The sequence below is a fragment of the Xenopus laevis genome, chromosome 3L, assembly GCF_017654675.1.
Source record: "Xenopus laevis strain J_2021 chromosome 3L, Xenopus_laevis_v10.1, whole genome shotgun sequence".
Lineage (NCBI taxonomy): Eukaryota > Metazoa > Chordata > Amphibia > Anura > Pipidae > Xenopus > Xenopus laevis.
This window is the reverse complement of record NC_054375.1, coordinates 20400393-20420983: the sequence shown is the minus strand read 5'-3', so window position 1 is coordinate 20420983 and position 20591 is coordinate 20400393. Positions and strand designations below refer to the sequence as shown.

Here is a 20591-nt window from a genome sequence, read left to right as displayed (position 1 = left end):
CCAGTGACCCATGGTGCCAAGTTTTGGGTCTCTGGCTTTAACACTGTGGGAATGACAGTGTTTGACATTTTCTCATTGAAGTCAATAGGGAAAATCTGATTGGCTGTTTGTTGCTCCGCCCACTTTTTGGAGTCCCCAAAATGTGACAGAACTTTTCAGGTTGACCCCATGACTAAGTGACCCAAGTTTGGTGAGTGTAACTTTAATGCTGTACGAGTGGCAAAAGTTTCAAATTTGCCAATGAAAGTCTATGGGAAAAAATGGGGTCTTTGGGGGGCCGCCACAGGGCCACGGAGGGTGGGATTGCTTAACAGAGCACAAGCAACCTATTCGGGTATGAGCCCAACAAGTGTGCAAAGTTTCATCATTGTACTCCTAAAACTCTGGGAGGAGTAGCGTTTAGAAAATTGCTAAAATTTCATTGGCTGTTGGTAGCTCCGCCCACTTTGGGGTGCCCCCCCAAAATACATATTTTTATTCGGGGTGGCACCAACAATATGCGGTCTGAGTTTGGGGAGTGTAGCTTCAAAACTGTATGAACGGCAGCGATTTGAAAATTTTCCCTGTCAAAGTCAATACGAAAAAAGGCGTCTTCGGTGGTCCGCCGCACGGGCGCAGTGGGTGGGATCGCTTACTAAAGCACAAGCAACGTACTTTGCTATAAGGCGAATAGGTGTGGAAAGTTTGGCGCTTGTACCCCTAAAACTGTAGGAGGAGTAGCGTTTAGAAAACCGGGGGGCGCTAATAATAATAATAAGAACTAGTAGATCAAGATGTTGGCTTTTTCAAAGCCAACATAATAAGAACGAGCTGAACTAGTAGATCAAGATGTTGGCTTTTTCAAAGCCAACATAATAATAACTAGATGGTGTCGTTTCTGAAGAAACCACAAGATGTTGGCTTTGAAACGCAAGAGGTGTTGGGGCCAGTCGCCCCTGGTGCATAGAGAGTACACAAAGTTGGTAGAATCTGGTTTAAAACGGTGTAAATGGAAGCAGATCAAATAGTACCATTAAAATCAATCCAAAAACCTGATTGGCTGTTTTTGGCTCCACCCACTTTTAAAATTTGAATCCCAGTCCCCCTGTGACCGACTGTGCCAAGTTTGATGTCCCTGCCATTAACTGTGAAAGAATGGCAGCAACTTATATATTGACATTGATTAGCAATAGGTAACATTTGATTGGCTGTTTTAAGCTCCACCCAGTTTTCCGAATTTTAACCCCAGTCACCCAGTCATGATCTGTACCAAGTTTGGGGCCTCTGGCTTTAAAACTGTGAGAATGGCAGTATTTGAAACTTTTACATTGAAGTCAATAGGTAAAATCTGATTGGCTGTTATTGGCTCCGCCCACTTTTCCTAAATTTTGACCACAGTCACCCAGTGAGTAATTGTGCAGAGTTTGGGACACTTGGCATGGACGCCGTAATAATAGCAGCAATTTGGCGTTTTTCATTAAGGTCAATGGCTGAAATCCGATTGGCTGTTGTTGCCCCACCCCCTATATTTTCCTAATTCTGAACCAGAGTCACCAAGTGACTAACACTTTAAGGTTTCGGAATCATGACATTTAACATGTAAAAATGGCAGCAATTTTATGTTTTTCTATTGAAAATCAATGAATGACATTTGATTGGTTGTTGGTGGCTCCACCCACTTTTCCTAACTTTGAAGTGCAAACACCAGGTGACCACATTTGTGATATTCGAGGTCCATGACATCAATAACGTGCAAATGGCAGCAATTTTAATTTTTCCCATTGAAATCATCAAAGAAATCTGATTGGTTGTTTTTGGCTCCACCCACTTTTCCAGATTTTGATCCCGGTCCTCCAGGGACCAACTGTGCCAAGTTTGAGGACCCTCCCATGAACAATCTAAGAGCGGCGACAGCTTTAACTTTTCCCATTGAAACAAATGGCTAATATTTGATTGGCTGTGGTAGACTCTGCCCACTTTTCCAAATTTTAACCCCAGTGACCCATGGTGCCAAGTTTTGGGTCTCTGGCTTTAACACTGTGGGAATGACAGTGTTTGACATTTTCTCATTGAAGTCAATAGGGAAAATCTGATTGGCTGTTTGTTGCTCCGCCCACTTTTTGGAGTCCCCAAAATGTGACAGAACTTTTCAGGTTGACCCCATGACTAAGTGACCCAAGTTTGGTGAGTGTAACTTTAATGCTGTACGAGTGGCAAAAGTTTCAAATTTGCCAATGAAAGTCTATGGGAAAAAATGGGGTCTTTGGGGGGCCGCCACAGGGCCACGGAGGGTGGGATTGCTTAACAGAGCACAAGCAACCTATTCGGGTATGAGCCCAACAAGTGTGCAAAGTTTCATCATTGTACTCCTAAAACTCTGGGAGGAGTAGCGTTTAGAAAATTGCTAAAATTTCATTGGCTGTTGGTAGCTCCGCCCACTTTGGGGTGCCCCCCCAAAATACATATTTTTATTCGGGGTGGCACCAACAATATGCGGTCTGAGTTTGGGGAGTGTAGCTTCAAAACTGTATGAACGGCAGCGATTTGAAAATTTTCCCTGTCAAAGTCAATACGAAAAAAGGCGTCTTCGGTGGTCCGCCGCACGGGCGCAGTGGGTGGGATCGCTTACTAAAGCACAAGCAACGTACTTTGCTATAAGGCGAATAGGTGTGGAAAGTTTGGCGCTTGTACCCCTAAAACTGTAGGAGGAGTAGCGTTTAGAAAACCGGGGGGCGCTAATAATAATAATAAGAACTAGTAGATCAAGATGTTGGCTTTTTCAAAGCCAACATAATAAGAACGAGCTGAACTAGTAGATCAAGATGTTGGCTTTTTCAAAGCCAACATAATAATAACTAGATGGTGTCGTTTCTGAAGAAACCACAAGATGTTGGCTTTGAAACGCAAGAGGTGTTGGGGCCAGTCGCCCCTGGTGCATAGAGAGTACACAAAGTTGGTAGAATCTGGTTTAAAACGGTGTAAATGGAAGCAGATCAAATAGTACCATTAAAATCAATCCAAAAACCTGATTGGCTGTTTTTGGCTCCACCCACTTTTAAAATTTGAATCCCAGTCCCCCTGTGACCGACTGTGCCAAGTTTGATGTCCCTGCCATTAACTGTGAAAGAATGGCAGCAACTTATATATTGACATTGATTAGCAATAGGTAACATTTGATTGGCTGTTTTAAGCTCCACCCAGTTTTCCGAATTTTAACCCCAGTCACCCAGTCATGATCTGTACCAAGTTTGGGGCCTCTGGCTTTAAAACTGTGAGAATGGCAGTATTTGAAACTTTTACATTGAAGTCAATAGGTAAAATCTGATTGGCTGTTATTGGCTCCGCCCACTTTTCCTAAATTTTGACCACAGTCACCCAGTGAGTAATTGTGCAGAGTTTGGGACACTTGGCATGGACGCCGTAATAATAGCAGCAATTTGGCGTTTTTCATTAAGGTCAATGGCTGAAATCCGATTGGCTGTTGTTGCCCCACCCCCTATATTTTCCTAATTCTGAACCAGAGTCACCAAGTGACTAACACTTTAAGGTTTCGGAATCATGACATTTAACATGTAAAAATGGCAGCAATTTTATGTTTTTCTATTGAAAATCAATGAATGACATTTGATTGGTTGTTGGTGGCTCCACCCACTTTTCCTAACTTTGAAGTGCAAACACCAGGTGACCACATTTGTGATATTCGAGGTCCATGACATCAATAACGTGCAAATGGCAGCAATTTTAATTTTTCCCATTGAAATCATCAAAGAAATCTGATTGGTTGTTTTTGGCTCCACCCACTTTTCCAGATTTTGATCCCGGTCCTCCAGGGACCAACTGTGCCAAGTTTGAGGACCCTCCCATGAACAATCTAAGAGCGGCGACAGCTTTAACTTTTCCCATTGAAACAAATGGCTAATATTTGATTGGCTGTGGTAGACTCTGCCCACTTTTCCAAATTTTAACCCCAGTGACCCATGGTGCCAAGTTTTGGGTCTCTGGCTTTAACACTGTGGGAATGACAGTGTTTGACATTTTCTCATTGAAGTCAATAGGGAAAATCTGATTGGCTGTTTGTTGCTCCGCCCACTTTTTGGAGTCCCCAAAATGTGACAGAACTTTTCAGGTTGACCCCATGACTAAGTGACCCAAGTTTGGTGAGTGTAACTTTAATGCTGTACGAGTGGCAAAAGTTTCAAATTTGCCAATGAAAGTCTATGGGAAAAAATGGGGTCTTTGGGGGGCCGCCACAGGGCCACGGAGGGTGGGATTGCTTAACAGAGCACAAGCAACCTATTCGGGTATGAGCCCAACAAGTGTGCAAAGTTTCATCATTGTACTCCTAAAACTCTGGGAGGAGTAGCGTTTAGAAAATTGCTAAAATTTCATTGGCTGTTGGTAGCTCCGCCCACTTTGGGGTGCCCCCCCAAAATACATATTTTTATTCGGGGTGGCACCAACAATATGCGGTCTGAGTTTGGGGAGTGTAGCTTCAAAACTGTATGAACGGCAGCGATTTGAAAATTTTCCCTGTCAAAGTCAATACGAAAAAAGGCGTCTTCGGTGGTCCGCCGCACGGGCGCAGTGGGTGGGATCGCTTACTAAAGCACAAGCAACGTACTTTGCTATAAGGCGAATAGGTGTGGAAAGTTTGGCGCTTGTACCCCTAAAACTGTAGGAGGAGTAGCGTTTAGAAAACCGGGGGGCGCTAATAATAATAATAATAATAAGAACTAGTAGATCAAGATGTTGGCTTTTTCAAAGCCAACATAATAAGAACGAGCTGAACTAGTAGATCAAGATGTTGGCTTTTTCAAAGCCAACATAATAATAACTAGATGGTGTCGTTTCTGAAGAAACCACAAGATGTTGGCTTTGAAACGCAAGAGGTGTTGGGGCCAGTCGCCCCTGGTGCATAGAGAGTACACAAAGTTGGTAGAATCTGGTTTAAAACGGTGTAAATGGAAGCAGATCAAATAGTACCATTAAAATCAATCCAAAAACCTGATTGGCTGTTTTTGGCTCCACCCACTTTTAAAATTTGAATCCCAGTCCCCCTGTGACCGACTGTGCCAAGTTTGATGTCCCTGCCATTAACTGTGAAAGAATGGCAGCAACTTATATATTGACATTGATTAGCAATAGGTAACATTTGATTGGCTGTTTTAAGCTCCACCCAGTTTTCCGAATTTTAACCCCAGTCACCCAGTCATGATCTGTACCAAGTTTGGGGCCTCTGGCTTTAAAACTGTGAGAATGGCAGTATTTGAAACTTTTACATTGAAGTCAATAGGTAAAATCTGATTGGCTGTTATTGGCTCCGCCCACTTTTCCTAAATTTTGACCACAGTCACCCAGTGAGTAATTGTGCAGAGTTTGGGACACTTGGCATGGACGCCGTAATAATAGCAGCAATTTGGCGTTTTTCATTAAGGTCAATGGCTGAAATCCGATTGGCTGTTGTTGCCCCACCCCCTATATTTTCCTAATTCTGAACCAGAGTCACCAAGTGACTAACACTTTAAGGTTTCGGAATCATGACATTTAACATGTAAAAATGGCAGCAATTTTATGTTTTTCTATTGAAAATCAATGAATGACATTTGATTGGTTGTTGGTGGCTCCACCCACTTTTCCTAACTTTGAAGTGCAAACACCAGGTGACCACATTTGTGATATTCGAGGTCCATGACATCAATAACGTGCAAATGGCAGCAATTTTAATTTTTCCCATTGAAATCATCAAAGAAATCTGATTGGTTGTTTTTGGCTCCACCCACTTTTCCAGATTTTGATCCCGGTCCTCCAGGGACCAACTGTGCCAAGTTTGAGGACCCTCCCATGAACAATCTAAGAGCGGCGACAGCTTTAACTTTTCCCATTGAAACAAATGGCTAATATTTGATTGGCTGTGGTAGACTCTGCCCACTTTTCCAAATTTTAACCCCAGTGACCCATGGTGCCAAGTTTTGGGTCTCTGGCTTTAACACTGTGGGAATGACAGTGTTTGACATTTTCTCATTGAAGTCAATAGGGAAAATCTGATTGGCTGTTTGTTGCTCCGCCCACTTTTTGGAGTCCCCAAAATGTGACAGAACTTTTCAGGTTGACCCCATGACTAAGTGACCCAAGTTTGGTGAGTGTAACTTTAATGCTGTACGAGTGGCAAAAGTTTCAAATTTGCCAATGAAAGTCTATGGGAAAAAATGGGGTCTTTGGGGGGCCGCCACAGGGCCACGGAGGGTGGGATTGCTTAACAGAGCACAAGCAACCTATTCGGGTATGAGCCCAACAAGTGTGCAAAGTTTCATCATTGTACTCCTAAAACTCTGGGAGGAGTAGCGTTTAGAAAATTGCTAAAATTTCATTGGCTGTTGGTAGCTCCGCCCACTTTGGGGTGCCCCCCCAAAATACATATTTTTATTCGGGGTGGCACCAACAATATGCGGTCTGAGTTTGGGGAGTGTAGCTTCAAAACTGTATGAACGGCAGCGATTTGAAAATTTTCCCTGTCAAAGTCAATACGAAAAAAGGCGTCTTCGGTGGTCCGCCGCACGGGCGCAGTGGGTGGGATCGCTTACTAAAGCACAAGCAACGTACTTTGCTATAAGGCGAATAGGTGTGGAAAGTTTGGCGCTTGTACCCCTAAAACTGTAGGAGGAGTAGCGTTTAGAAAACCGGGGGGCGCTAATAATAATAATAAGAACTAGTAGATCAAGATGTTGGCTTTTTCAAAGCCAACATAATAAGAACGAGCTGAACTAGTAGATCAAGATGTTGGCTTTTTCAAAGCCAACATAATAATAACTAGATGGTGTCGTTTCTGAAGAAACCACAAGATGTTGGCTTTGAAACGCAAGAGGTGTTGGGGCCAGTCGCCCCTGGTGCATAGAGAGTACACAAAGTTGGTAGAATCTGGTTTAAAACGGTGTAAATGGAAGCAGATCAAATAGTACCATTAAAATCAATCCAAAAACCTGATTGGCTGTTTTTGGCTCCACCCACTTTTAAAATTTGAATCCCAGTCCCCCTGTGACCGACTGTGCCAAGTTTGATGTCCCTGCCATTAACTGTGAAAGAATGGCAGCAACTTATATATTGACATTGATTAGCAATAGGTAACATTTGATTGGCTGTTTTAAGCTCCACCCAGTTTTCCGAATTTTAACCCCAGTCACCCAGTCATGATCTGTACCAAGTTTGGGGCCTCTGGCTTTAAAACTGTGAGAATGGCAGTATTTGAAACTTTTACATTGAAGTCAATAGGTAAAATCTGATTGGCTGTTATTGGCTCCGCCCACTTTTCCTAAATTTTGACCACAGTCACCCAGTGAGTAATTGTGCAGAGTTTGGGACACTTGGCATGGACGCCGTAATAATAGCAGCAATTTGGCGTTTTTCATTAAGGTCAATGGCTGAAATCCGATTGGCTGTTGTTGCCCCACCCCCTATATTTTCCTAATTCTGAACCAGAGTCACCAAGTGACTAACACTTTAAGGTTTCGGAATCATGACATTTAACATGTAAAAATGGCAGCAATTTTATGTTTTTCTATTGAAAATCAATGAATGACATTTGATTGGTTGTTGGTGGCTCCACCCACTTTTCCTAACTTTGAAGTGCAAACACCAGGTGACCACATTTGTGATATTCGAGGTCCATGACATCAATAACGTGCAAATGGCAGCAATTTTAATTTTTCCCATTGAAATCATCAAAGAAATCTGATTGGTTGTTTTTGGCTCCACCCACTTTTCCAGATTTTGATCCCGGTCCTCCAGGGACCAACTGTGCCAAGTTTGAGGACCCTCCCATGAACAATCTAAGAGCGGCGACAGCTTTAACTTTTCCCATTGAAACAAATGGCTAATATTTGATTGGCTGTGGTAGACTCTGCCCACTTTTCCAAATTTTAACCCCAGTGACCCATGGTGCCAAGTTTGGGTCTCTGGCTTTAACACTGTGGGAATGACAGTGTTTGACATTTTCTCATTGAAGTCAATAGGGAAAATCTGATTGGCTGTTTGTTGCTCCGCCCACTTTTTGGAGTCCCCAAAATGTGACAGAACTTTTCAGGTTGACCCCATGACTAAGTGACCCAAGTTTGGTGAGTGTAACTTTAATGCTGTACGAGTGGCAAAAGTTTCAAATTTGCCAATGAAAGTCTATGGGAAAAAATGGGGTCTTTGGGGGGCCGCCACAGGGCCACGGAGGGTGGGATTGCTTAACAGAGCACAAGCAACCTATTCGGGTATGAGCCCAACAAGTGTGCAAAGTTTCATCATTGTACTCCTAAAACTCTGGGAGGAGTAGCGTTTAGAAAATTGCTAAAATTTCATTGGCTGTTGGTAGCTCCGCCCACTTTGGGGTGCCCCCCAAAATACATATTTTTATTCGGGGTGGCACCAACAATATGCGGTCTGAGTTTGGGGAGTGTAGCTTCAAAACTGTATGAACGGCAGCGATTTGAAAATTTTCCCTGTCAAAGTCAATACGAAAAAAGGCGTCTTCGGTGGTCCGCCGCACGGGCGCAGTGGGTGGGATCGCTTACTAAAGCACAAGCAACGTACTTTGCTATAAGGCGAATAGGTGTGGAAAGTTTGGCGCTTGTACCCCTAAAACTGTAGGAGGAGTAGCGTTTAGAAAACCGGGGGGCGCTAATAATAATAATAAGAACTAGTAGATCAAGATGTTGGCTTTTTCAAAGCCAACATAATAAGAACGAGCTGAACTAGTAGATCAAGATGTTGGCTTTTTCAAAGCCAACATAATAATAACTAGATGGTGTCGTTTCTGAAGAAACCACAAGATGTTGGCTTTGAAACGCAAGAGGTGTTGGGGCCAGTCGCCCCTGGTGCATAGAGAGTACACAAAGTTGGTAGAATCTGGTTTAAAACGGTGTAAATGGAAGCAGATCAAATAGTACCATTAAAATCAATCCAAAAACCTGATTGGCTGTTTTTGGCTCCACCCACTTTTAAAATTTGAATCCCAGTCCCCCTGTGACCGACTGTGCCAAGTTTGATGTCCCTGCCATTAACTGTGAAAGAATGGCAGCAACTTATATATTGACATTGATTAGCAATAGGTAACATTTGATTGGCTGTTTTAAGCTCCACCCAGTTTTCCGAATTTTAACCCCAGTCACCCAGTCATGATCTGTACCAAGTTTGGGGCCTCTGGCTTTAAAACTGTGAGAATGGCAGTATTTGAAACTTTTACATTGAAGTCAATAGGTAAAATCTGATTGGCTGTTATTGGCTCCGCCCACTTTTCCTAAATTTTGACCACAGTCACCCAGTGAGTAATTGTGCAGAGTTTGGGACACTTGGCATGGACGCCGTAATAATAGCAGCAATTTGGCGTTTTTCATTAAGGTCAATGGCTGAAATCCGATTGGCTGTTGTTGCCCCACCCCCTATTTTTCCTAATTCTGAACCAGAGTCACCAAGTGACTAACACTTTAAGGTTTCGGAATCATGACATTTAACATGTAAAAATGGCAGCAGTTTTATGTTTTTCTATTGAAAATCAATGAATGACATTTGATTGGTTGTTGGTGGCTCCACCCACTTTTCCTAACTTTGAAGTGCAAACACCCAGTGAGCACATTTGTGATATTCGAGGTCCATGACATCAATAACGTGCAAATGGCAGCAATTTTAATTTTTCCCATTGAAATCATCAAAGAAATCTGATTGGTTGTTTTTGGCTCCACCCACTTTTCCAGATTTTGATCCCGGTCCTCCAGGGACCAACTGTGCCAAGTTTGAGGACCCTCCCATGAACAATCTAAGAGCGGCGACAGTTTTAACTTTTCCCATTGAAACAAATGGCTAATATTTGATTGGCTGTGGTAGACTCCGCCCACTTTTCCAAATTCTAACCCCAGTGACCCATGGTGCCAAGTTTGGGGTCTCTGGCTTTAACACTGTGGGAAAGACAGTGTTTGACATTTTCTCATTGAAGTCAATAGGGAAAATCTGATTGGCTGTTTGTTGCTCCGCCCACTTTTTGGAGTCCCCAAAATTTGACAGAACTTTTCAGGTTGACCCCATGACTAAGTGACCCAAGTTTGGTGAGTGTAACTTTAATGCTGTACGAGTGGCGAAAGTTTCAAATTTTCCAATGAAAGTCTATGGGAAAAAATGGGGTCTTTGGGGGGCCGCCACAGGGCCACGGAGGGTGGGATTGCTTAACAGAGCACAAGCAACCTATTCGGGTATGAGCCCAACAAGTGTGCAAAGTTTCATAATTGTACTCCTAAAACTCTGGGAGGAGTAGCGTTTAGAAAATTGCTAAAATTTCATTGGCTGTTGGTAGCTCCGCCCACTTTGGGGTGCCCCCCAAAAATACATATTTTTATTCGGGGTGGCACCAACAATATGCGGCCCGAGTTTGGGGAGTGTAGCTTCAAAACTGTACGAGCGGCAGCGATTTGAAAATTTTCCCTGTCAAAGTCAATACGAAAAAAGGCGTCTTCGGTGGTCCGCCGCACGGGCGCAGTGGGTGGGATCGCTTACTAAAGCACAAGCAACGTACTTTGCTATAAGGCGAATAGGTGTGGAAAGTTTGGCGCTTGTACCCCTAAAACTGTAGGAGGAGTAGCGTTTAGAAAACCGGGGGGCGCTAATAATAATAAGAATAATAAGAACTAGAGGGTGTCGTTTCTGAAGAAACCACGGGATGTTGGCTATGAAACGCTATAGGTGTCTTGCCCAGTCGCCCCCGGTGCCTAGAGAGTACACAAAGTCGGTAGAATCCGGATTAAAACGGTGAAATTTAAAGCCAATCCAATTTTACCATTGAAATCCATTCAAACAAACTGGCTATTTTTGGCCCCGCCCACTTTTAAAAATTTGCATCCCAGTCACCCCTTCACCAAATGGACCAAGTTTGAGCACTCTTACATTAACAGTGTAAGATTGACAGGAATTTAAATATTCCCATTGAATAGCGTTTGGTAAAATGTGATTGGCTGTCTTAAGCTCCGCCCAGTTTTCTGAATTTTAACCCCAGTTACCTAGTCATGGTCAGTGCCAAGTTTGGGGCCTCCGGTTTTAAAACTGTGAGAACGGCGGTAATACAAAATTTTACATTAAAGTCAAGAGGTGAAAACTGATTGGCTGTTTTTGGCTCCACCCACTTTTCCTAAATTTTGACCGCAGTCACCCAGTGAGTAATTGAGTCAAGTTTGGTACACCTAGCATTTAAACTGTGATAATAGCAGCAGTTTATCATTTTTCTTTAAGGTCAATGGCTGAAATCTGATTGGTTGTTGTTGCCCCGCCCCTTTTTTTCCTAATTATGAACCACAGTCACTCAGTGACTAACATTTCAAAGTTTGTGAATGCTGTGATTTAATGTGTAAAAATGGCAGCATTTTTATTTTTTTCTAGTGAAAATCAATGAATGAAATTCGATTGGTTGTTGGTGGCTCCGCCCACTTTTTCTAAACTTGAAGTGGAAACTCCCAGCGGCCACATTTGTGATATTCAAGGTCCCTGACATCAATACTGTGAGAATGGCAGCCTTCTTAATTGTTCCCATTAAAATCAATCAAAGAAATCTGATTGGCTGTCTTAAGCTCCGCCCAGTTTTCTGAATTTTAACCCCAGTTACCTAGTCATGGTCAGTGCTAAGTTTGGGACCTTTGGTTTTAAAACTGTGAGAACGGCAGTAATCAAAAATTTTACATTGAAGTCAATAGGTGAAAACTGATTGGCCGTTTTTGGCTCCACCCACTTTTCCTAAATTTTGACCGCAGTCACCCAGTGAGTAATTGAGCCAAGTTTGGTACACCTAGCATTTAAACCGTGATAATAGCAGCAGTTTATCATTTTTAATTAAGGTCAATGGCTGAAATCTGATTGGCTGTTGTTGCCCCGCCCCTTTTTTTTCCTAATTGTGAACCACAGTCACTCAGTGACTAACATTCCAAAGTTTGGGAATGCTGTCATTTATTGTGTAAAAATGGCAGCATTTTTATTTTTTTCTATTGAAAATCAATGAATGAAATTCGATTGGTTGTTGGTGGCTCCGCCCACTTTTTCTAAACTTGAAGTGGAAACCCCCAGCGACCACATTTGTGATATTCAAGGTCCCTGACATCAATACTGAGAGAATGGCAGCCTTCTTAATTGTTCTCATTAAAATCAATCAAAGAAATCTGATTGGTTGGTTTTGGCTCCACCCACTTTTCTTAATTTTAATCCAAGTCCCCCAGTGACCAACTGTGCCAAGTTTGAGGACCCTGCCATTAACCGTCTAAGAGCGGCAGCAGTTTAACATTTTCCTATTTATTTGAATGGCTGAAATTTGATTGGCTGTTGTAGACTCCGCCCACTTTAGGTAAATTTTAGCCGAGTCACCCAGTGACCCACGGTGCCAAGTTTGGGAGAGCTCTAGCTTTAATACTGTGAGAATTACAGCTGTTTACATTTTCTCATTGAAGTCAATAGGGAAAATCTGATTGGTTGTTTGCGGCTCCGCCCACTTTTTTGGGTCCCCAAAATAGGACAGAATTTTTCAGTTTCACCCCATGACTAAATGAGCCAAGTTTGGTGAGTGTAACTTCAAAGCTGTACAAGTGGCAAAAGTTTCAAGTTTTCCAATGAAAGTCTATGGGGAAAAATGGGGTCGTCGGGGGGTCGCCACAGGGGCACGGAGGGTGGGATCGCTTAACAAAGCACAAGCAACCTATTCGGGTATGAGCCGAACAAGTGTGCAAAGTATCATAATTGTACTCCTAAACCTCTGGGAGGAGTAGCGTATAGAAAATTGGTAAATTTTCATTGGGCGTTGGTAGCTCCGCCCACTTTGGGGTGCCCCCCCAAAATACTTATTTTTATTCGGGGTGACATCAACAATATGTGGTCCGAGTTTGGGAACTGTATCTTCAAAACTGTACGAGTGGCGGCGATTTGAAATTTTTCCCTGTCAAAGTCAATGGGAAAAAAGGGGTCGTCGGGGGGTCGCCACAGGGGCGGGGTGGGTGGGATCGCTTATTAAAGCACAAGCAACGTACTTTGCTATAAGAGGAATAAGTGTGGAAAGTTTGGCGCTTGCACCCCTAAAACTGTAGGAGGAGTAGCGTTTAGAAAATGGGGTTCGCCAATAATAATAATAATTTTAATAATAAGAAGAAGAACGAGCTGAACTCGAAGAACAGTATGTTGGCTATTTCATAGCCAACATAACTAGATGGTGTCGTTTCTGAAGAAACCACAAGATGTTGGCTTTGAAACGCAAGAGGTGTTGGGGCCAGTCGCCCCTGGTGCATAGAGAGTACACAAAGTTGGTAGAATCTGGTTTAAAACTGTGAAAATTGAAGCAGATCAAATTGTACAATTAATTCAATCCAAAAAACCTGATTGGCTGTTTTTGGCTCCACCCACTTTTAAAATTTGAACCCCAGTCCCCCTGTGACCGACTGTGCCAAGTTTGATGTCCCTGCCATTAACTGTGAAAGAATGGCAGCAACTTATATATTGACATTGATTAGCAATAGGTAACATTTGATTGGCTGTTTTAAGCTCCACCCAGTTTTCCGAATTTTAACCCCAGTCACCCAGTCATGGTCTGTACCAAGTTTGGGGCCTCTGACTTTAAAACTGTGAGAATGGCAGTATTTGAAACTTTTACATTGAAGTCAATAGGTAAAATCTGATTGGCTGTTATTGGCTCCGCCCACTTTTCCTAAATTTTGACCACAGTCACCCAGTGAGTAATTGTGCTGAGTTTGGGACACTTGGCATGGACGCCGTAATAATAGCAGCAATTTGGCGTTTTTCATTAAGGTCAATGGCTGAAGTCCGATTGGCTGTTGTTGCCCCGCCCCCTTTTTTCCTAATTCTGAACCAGAGTCACCAAGTGACTAACACTTTAAGGTTTCGGAATCATGACATTTAACCTGTAAAAATGGCAGCAGTTTTATGTTTTTCTCTTGAAAATCAATGAATGACATTTGATTGGTTGTTGGTGGCTCCACCCACTTTTCCTAACTTTGAAGTGCAAACACCCAGTGAGCACATTTGTGATATTCGAGGTCCATGACATCAATAATGTGCAAATGGCAGCAATTTAAATTTTTCCCATTGAAATCATCAAAGAAATCTGATTGGTTGTTTTTGGCTCCACCCACTTTTCCAGATTTTGATCCCGGTCCTCCAGGGACCAACTGTGCCAAGTTTGAGGACCCTCCCATGAACAATCTAAGAGCGGCGACAGTTTTAACTTTTCCCATTGAAACAAATGGCCAATATTTGATTGGCTGTGGTATACTCCGCCCACTTTTCAAAATTTTAACCCCATTGACCCATGGTGCCAAGTTTTGGGTCTCTGGCTTTAACACTGTGGGAATGACAGTGTTTGACATTTTCTCATTGAAGTCAATAGGGAAAATCTGATTGGCTGTTTGTTGCTCCGCCCACTTTTTGGAGTCCCCAAAATGTGACAGAACTTTTCAGGTTGACCCCATGACTAAGTGACCCAAGTTTGGTGAGTGTAACTTTAACGCTGTACGAGTGGCAAAAGTTTCAAATTTTCCAATTAAAGTCTATGGGAAAAAATGGGGTCTTTGGGGGCCGCCACAGGGCCACGGAGGGTGGGATTGCTTAATAGAGCACAAGCAACCTATTCGGGTATGAGCCGAACAAGTGTGCAAAGTTTCATAATTGTACTCCTAAAACTCTGGGAGGAGTAGCGTTTAGAAAATTGCTAAAATTTCATTGGCTGTTGGTAGCTCCGCCCACTTTGGGGTGCCCCCCAAAATAGATATTTTTATTCGGGGTGGCACCAACAATATGCGGTCCGAGTTTGGGGAGTGTAGCTTCAAAACTGTACGAGCGGCATTGATTTGAAAATTTTCCCTGTCAAAGTCAATATGAAAAACGGCGTCTTCGGTGGTCCGCCACACGGGCGCAGTGGGTGGGATCGCTTACTAAAGCACAAGCAACGTACTTTGCTATAAGGCGAATAGGTGTGGAAAGTTTGGCGCTTTTACCCCTAAAACTGTAGGAGGAGTAATGTTTAGAAAACCGGGGGGCGCTAATAATAATAAGAATAAGAACGAGCTGAACTAGTAGATCAAGATGTTGGCTTTTTCAAAGCCAACATAACGAGCTGAACTAGTAGATCAAGATGTTGGCTTTTTCAAAGCCAACATAATAAGAAGAAGAAGAAGAAGAAGAACGAGCTGAACTAGTAGATCAAGATGTTGGCTTTTTCAAAGCCAACATAATAAGAAGAATAAGAACGAGCTGAACTAGTAGATCAAGATGTTGTCTTTTTCAAAGCCAACATAATTAGGGATGCGAACAAACCTGAGCCTTTTTTTAGTAGGATTTGACCCAATCCAAATGCCTGGCCAAACAAAATCCGAACCCTTAAAATCACGTAAATTTAGGTCACAAGCACTATGCTCTCTGCCCTTCATTACATTAATTCTTATATAAAATAGGGTCTGAATTCAGTGAAATCATATGTGAAAAATTCAAAATTCAGCTGATTTGGTGCATGTCTAATTCAAATGTCTATGACGCTATTTTAACAATTGGTATTAGGGGCCTTTAACGGTGTGCTTGATAACAGTCTGGGCCATCAGTAGTGAGGTCTACAGAATTCACTTCTTGTAGGACCTATAATATTTTGAAATCAATGAAATCAAGATATTAATTATCTTAATGGGGCAGCATGGGAAAATTGATATAAGGGAGGACAATTTGCTAAATGTTGAATTCAGGTTTTTTTTCAAATCCTAAATAAAAATCAAATAAACTTCTTTCTTTGTCACTAGTATATATACAAACAAACTTGGCATTTGATGGTGTTAAGTTGAGGTAAAAAAAGATATATCACTAAATAAGTCACTTATTCGTCACCAATTCGTTTTTGGTGACTCTCTAAAATCTCACATTAAAATAAAAATAACTGGAAAAAAAAGAGCTTGAATTGTCAAAATACACCTCCTGATGACTTCTCTAGGAGCTCAAATCTTTTCATTCAAATTTGAGATTTTTTTCGATTGAAGACTTAAAACTGTGTTTGTAAAATTTACAAACATTTGAAAATGTTGTGAATAGTTGAATATTTTGAATAGTTTACCCTGATTTTAGCAAACCATGGCAGAAACAATTGGTTACACATTCTATAATTAATGTCAGTGTTCAGCAGTCTGAAACACTATCATCAAGGAGATCACTTTTAGTCATAACACTCAAACATTCAAACTTTTTACAACTCCTCTTATTGGATATTTTAGACAGAAGTGCATGTAAAGGCTTTAATTATTTTTCACTTTTTTCAACATTGGAAGCTGTTTATACTCAGTCGTGAAAGTATAAAAGTGTAAGAGTAAAGAAATAAACAATGGATTGTAAGAACACTAAGGGGCACATTTACAATGGGTTGAATATAGAGGGTTAATTAACCCTCAATATTCGACCATTAAAGTTAAACCCTTCGACTTCGAATATCGAAGTTGAAGGATTTACCATCGATCTAACGATTTTCCTTCAATCACAAATTGCTAGGAAAGCTTATGGGGACCTTCGGTAGGTTTTAGGTGGCGAAGAAGGTGGTCAAAGTTTTTTTTAAAGAGACAGTACTTTGACTATCGAATGGTCGAATAGTCAAACGATTTTTCCCCCCGAAATGTCAGTATAGTTGTGGGCACCTGCAGAATTATTGGCACTGTAATTGCTTCCAATGCATTAAACATTGGAAGCATTGTGGCTTTGTAAATAAACTGGAAATGGTTACATGCAAACAAACAGTACACTCTTACTTGGAGATTTTCTACTTAAAAACCTATTTAACAGCAGTTTCAACCCCTTTGAATGAATCTTGGGAGTTAAACCCTTTCATCTACTGTAGAAACAAGTTGACCCCTTTTTTACTTCATAAAGATCAAATTTTGAGATTTTATTGTTTAGTATTACTGTGCTCAACACTAATATTCAGATTCAGGATTCAGTTATGTGGGAAGACTTTTTGCCTTATCTGGCACAGTAGAATGGATTGGATGCTTTGATAGCATGATATAAGACTAAAGGTTTTATAGCATCCAAAGCAGCTGCTAAATAAATCAAAGAACGGAAATGCATGGATTGCCCAAATATATTAAAAGGCAGATGATTCCAAATGGATCCGTCCAACAAATTCAAACTGTTTTTCCTTCAATCACAAATTGCTAGGAAAGCCTATGGGGACCTTCGGTAGGTTTTAGGTGGCGAAGAAGGTGGTCGAAGTTTTTTTTAAAGAGACAGTACTTGGACTATCGAATGGTCGAATAGTCAAACGATTTTTAGTTCGAATCGTTCGATTCAGAGTCGAAGGTCGAAATAGCCAATTTGATGGTCGAAGTAGCCAAAAAAATACTTAGAAATTCTAAGTATTTTTCATTCTAACCCTTCACTCGAGCTAAGTAAATGTGCCCCTCACAGTTTCAGATAGGAATAGTATTGAGGTTTTCAAAATGAAATTCTCTGCCATAATGGTATATAACTTTCTTTGCAGTTTCTTGGCACACCTGAATTATCATCCTATTGTGAAGGATACTTTTTGAAGAACATGATGCTCCTCATTGAAAATGATGCCTTTAAACAGCTATTGTATGACAAGAATGGAGAAACAACGGGTCAGGATGTTCTAGGAGACTTACAGAGGACGTTAGCAACAAGGATACAATCAATACACCTATCTTCTTCCAAAGGGTCTATAGTATAGAGATGAGATCTGCTATAGAGGACTATGTATAGTGTTTACTCAAGAAGGCTCTCATGAAGACTACAATGCTTTCACTTGATGGGGTCCCCCTTTCTTTCTGCTGGCTCAAGACAGGGACGTTTGTCCTCACCAATAGGAGAATAACCTTGCCAAAAACAGGTTAATCTGTTTTTTTTAGGACACCTACTCCGTGGAAGACTCTGAAGAAGAAAAAAGATGGAATGAAGTTACCTAGAAGAAAGAAAATTTACTTTAGAAAAAAAGAAATATATCTGTATAAAAAATGTACCTTGATGTAAATTTAGATGCCCTATTTAAATAGATATTTTAAATTCCTCAATAGTATGCACCTCCTTCTCTGTGCAAAAATATATAGCAGATGCAGGTCCTGAACTGTTAAAATAGGAGCAGTCCAATGACAAGGATCACCTACAAATTTTTAACGGTGAAACTTTTTTCAAGTTTTCATAAAAAAACAAAATCAGGGGTGATGTACGTAAAAAAAAATCCAAAAAGTTGTATTTAATATACACACACCCACATACATACATACAGCTTTTTACTTCTTTTTTTTCCGACTGATATTTACGTGGATCTCGACCACTGCTATTGTCTTCTCCGTTTAGGTTCTATAGTTCCCAAATGGGCAAAATTTGGGGAAAAACGGTTTACTTTCAATATTAACTCTTTAGGGAAAAAAACATTTAGAAATCGGCATGCCGGTAGTTTCTTTGGACAAATGAAGCAAACATGCCTTTGCATGGATTTTTCATTGTGCTTTTCCTTTTTTGCCAAGAAATATGCAGTTACTAGCTGAAAATCCATTTGTGAAGTACAAAAAAAAGACATTTCTTGCTTCACTGTGAATATTTTCTTCGGTTGGTCGTAGATCTTAGTTTCCCATGACGATGCTGAAGCGACACCTTCCTCTGTTTGTGTAATTTAAGATAATTGTTTTTCTTTTCTTGCATTGTAAAGGAAACTCTATTGTGTTGCTGTATTCTTGTACCACAAAGCCATGTGTGTCACTACAATACAAATATACAGTACATACTCTTGCTTTGTTGGTACTCTAGAATACACCAAGGTCACCAAACTAGGTTTACACATGTATGTTTTATTGTATGTGTCAGATCTCATTGATGTGTTATCAGTAACACAGCATTGCATAGTGCCACGTTTACCCCCCACCCCGGACTCCATAGCTTAGCAATCGATTTGCATGTTCAGACTGACGTGAAAGTTTGTGAGACTTTGGCCAATGACATTAGAATTACATCTTCAAGGGCAAAAATAATAAGAAAAAAACAGTGCCATCTTTCTTGTATACCAGAATGCCATGTTTTCATGTGGCTTCGGTGACTGGTAGATGTTACCATCTCATTTAACAATGCTGTCATTTTGTGTACATTGTTTGAATATAAATGTCTGGTGCTGTTTGATGTTTATGGCTTAGGGAATCTCAAGTTACACAGGTATTAGGGTATCTAAAAACATCATATAAAGCTGTTTTATAGCTTTGAACAGTCAATCCTTTTATGTGCCTGCCTGGTCAAGTATGTCAACCACATGTCAAATAGATCACAATAAACTGCCTCGCAAACATGCTTTTTACAATTAAGAGATGGCGGCATGACAACTTACCAATGAATTATAAATGGCTTGTCAACGGTTGTCAATCTTTGGTTACACTCTGTATATAATGTATGATGCTGAAATGACATGATTTTAGTTGTTTAAATTAAAACCTTGTGTATTTAAATTTCAAAACCAAAAGGCAGATGTAGCCGTAGATATCCCAGCAGATGTGTTGATCACACCCAGCAATGGAGCTTAATGGAGATGACAGCACCTGGGATAGCCTGTTGTATTATGTTAGGATAACCTTGACATCTGCACATGTCCTGTGACATGTTTGCTACCAATAAACTGTGTTGCTAGAGTTGTGTTGGTTGAAATGGTGTCAAATCTGGCTGTAATTTTGAATTCTGCCATTTCCATCAATACTCCTTATAAAGCTCTGTAACTTGGCTTGGGCGCCAGCCGTCCATTCACTAAACCCACCTGTTTGCAAATCGCACCCCTGACCTGGGGAATCTTTTAAACATTGTTGCTTCTGAGACAACAATGGCTATATTCACTGCAATCTGATCCAGCACTTCTTGATTGTAATGGAACTTAATGTGCACCTTAAACAGTTACCACTATGAATCAACACAGTCTTAGATACTGGTTACTAGAGGGCAATGTTTACATTTCTGCAAAAAGCAGATACAAGAGACAATTGTAAAAAAACAAACAAATGGCTGCCCCCTCGTTCTACAGTTGAACAAGATCACTTCGGTTTTTTTACATTATCAGTACAGAAAACATTTTTTTTCAGAGATAATCTATGACATGTGATGCTAAAAGACAAGTGAGCTTTTGTCAGACCTATTGGTGATAGATTCTCTTTAATGATGTCATTAAAAATGATTCTTCACGTGTTGATGGACAAAAGTTGTACTTAGTAGGTGGCTGTTTAAGATGTTATTGCATATGTGGATTAGATAATGCTGCAATTAAATACATTACAGGCACCTTCAGGAAGAAACTGTCATATTAGCATGGGCTCAGATAATTAACCAACATATTGTATTTAATAAAAAAATATATTGACAAATATATGGTAGTTGCTGTATTTATTGTCTTAAAGCAAACATCCAATAATGAAAGGTCAATTGAAATGTTAAAGGAGTTGTTCACCTTTAAATTAACTTTTAGTATAATGTAGTGTGTGATATTCTGAGACAACTTGCAATTGGTTTTCATTTTTCATTATTTGAGGGGTTTTTTTTTATCATTTGAGTTTGCTTTTTTTTACTTGGCAATTCTCCAGATTGCA

At 40.8% G+C, this 20591-nt stretch overlaps 1 protein-coding gene across 1 annotated transcript in view; it reads left to right on the top strand.

Annotated features, from left to right (window-relative positions):
• The window catches only part of btbd11.L (BTB (POZ) domain containing 11 L homeolog), a 176110-nt gene extending 155739 nt beyond the window's left edge, over positions 1 to 20371 (top strand). The window contains exon 17 of the mRNA XM_018251965.2: positions 17498 to 20371. Within this exon, the coding sequence (XP_018107454.1) occupies positions 17498 to 17707 (210 nt within the window). The 3' untranslated portion in view covers positions 17708 to 20371. The remainder of the gene's footprint in view (positions 1 to 17497) is intronic.
• Positions 20372 to 20591: the final 220 nt, after the last annotated feature.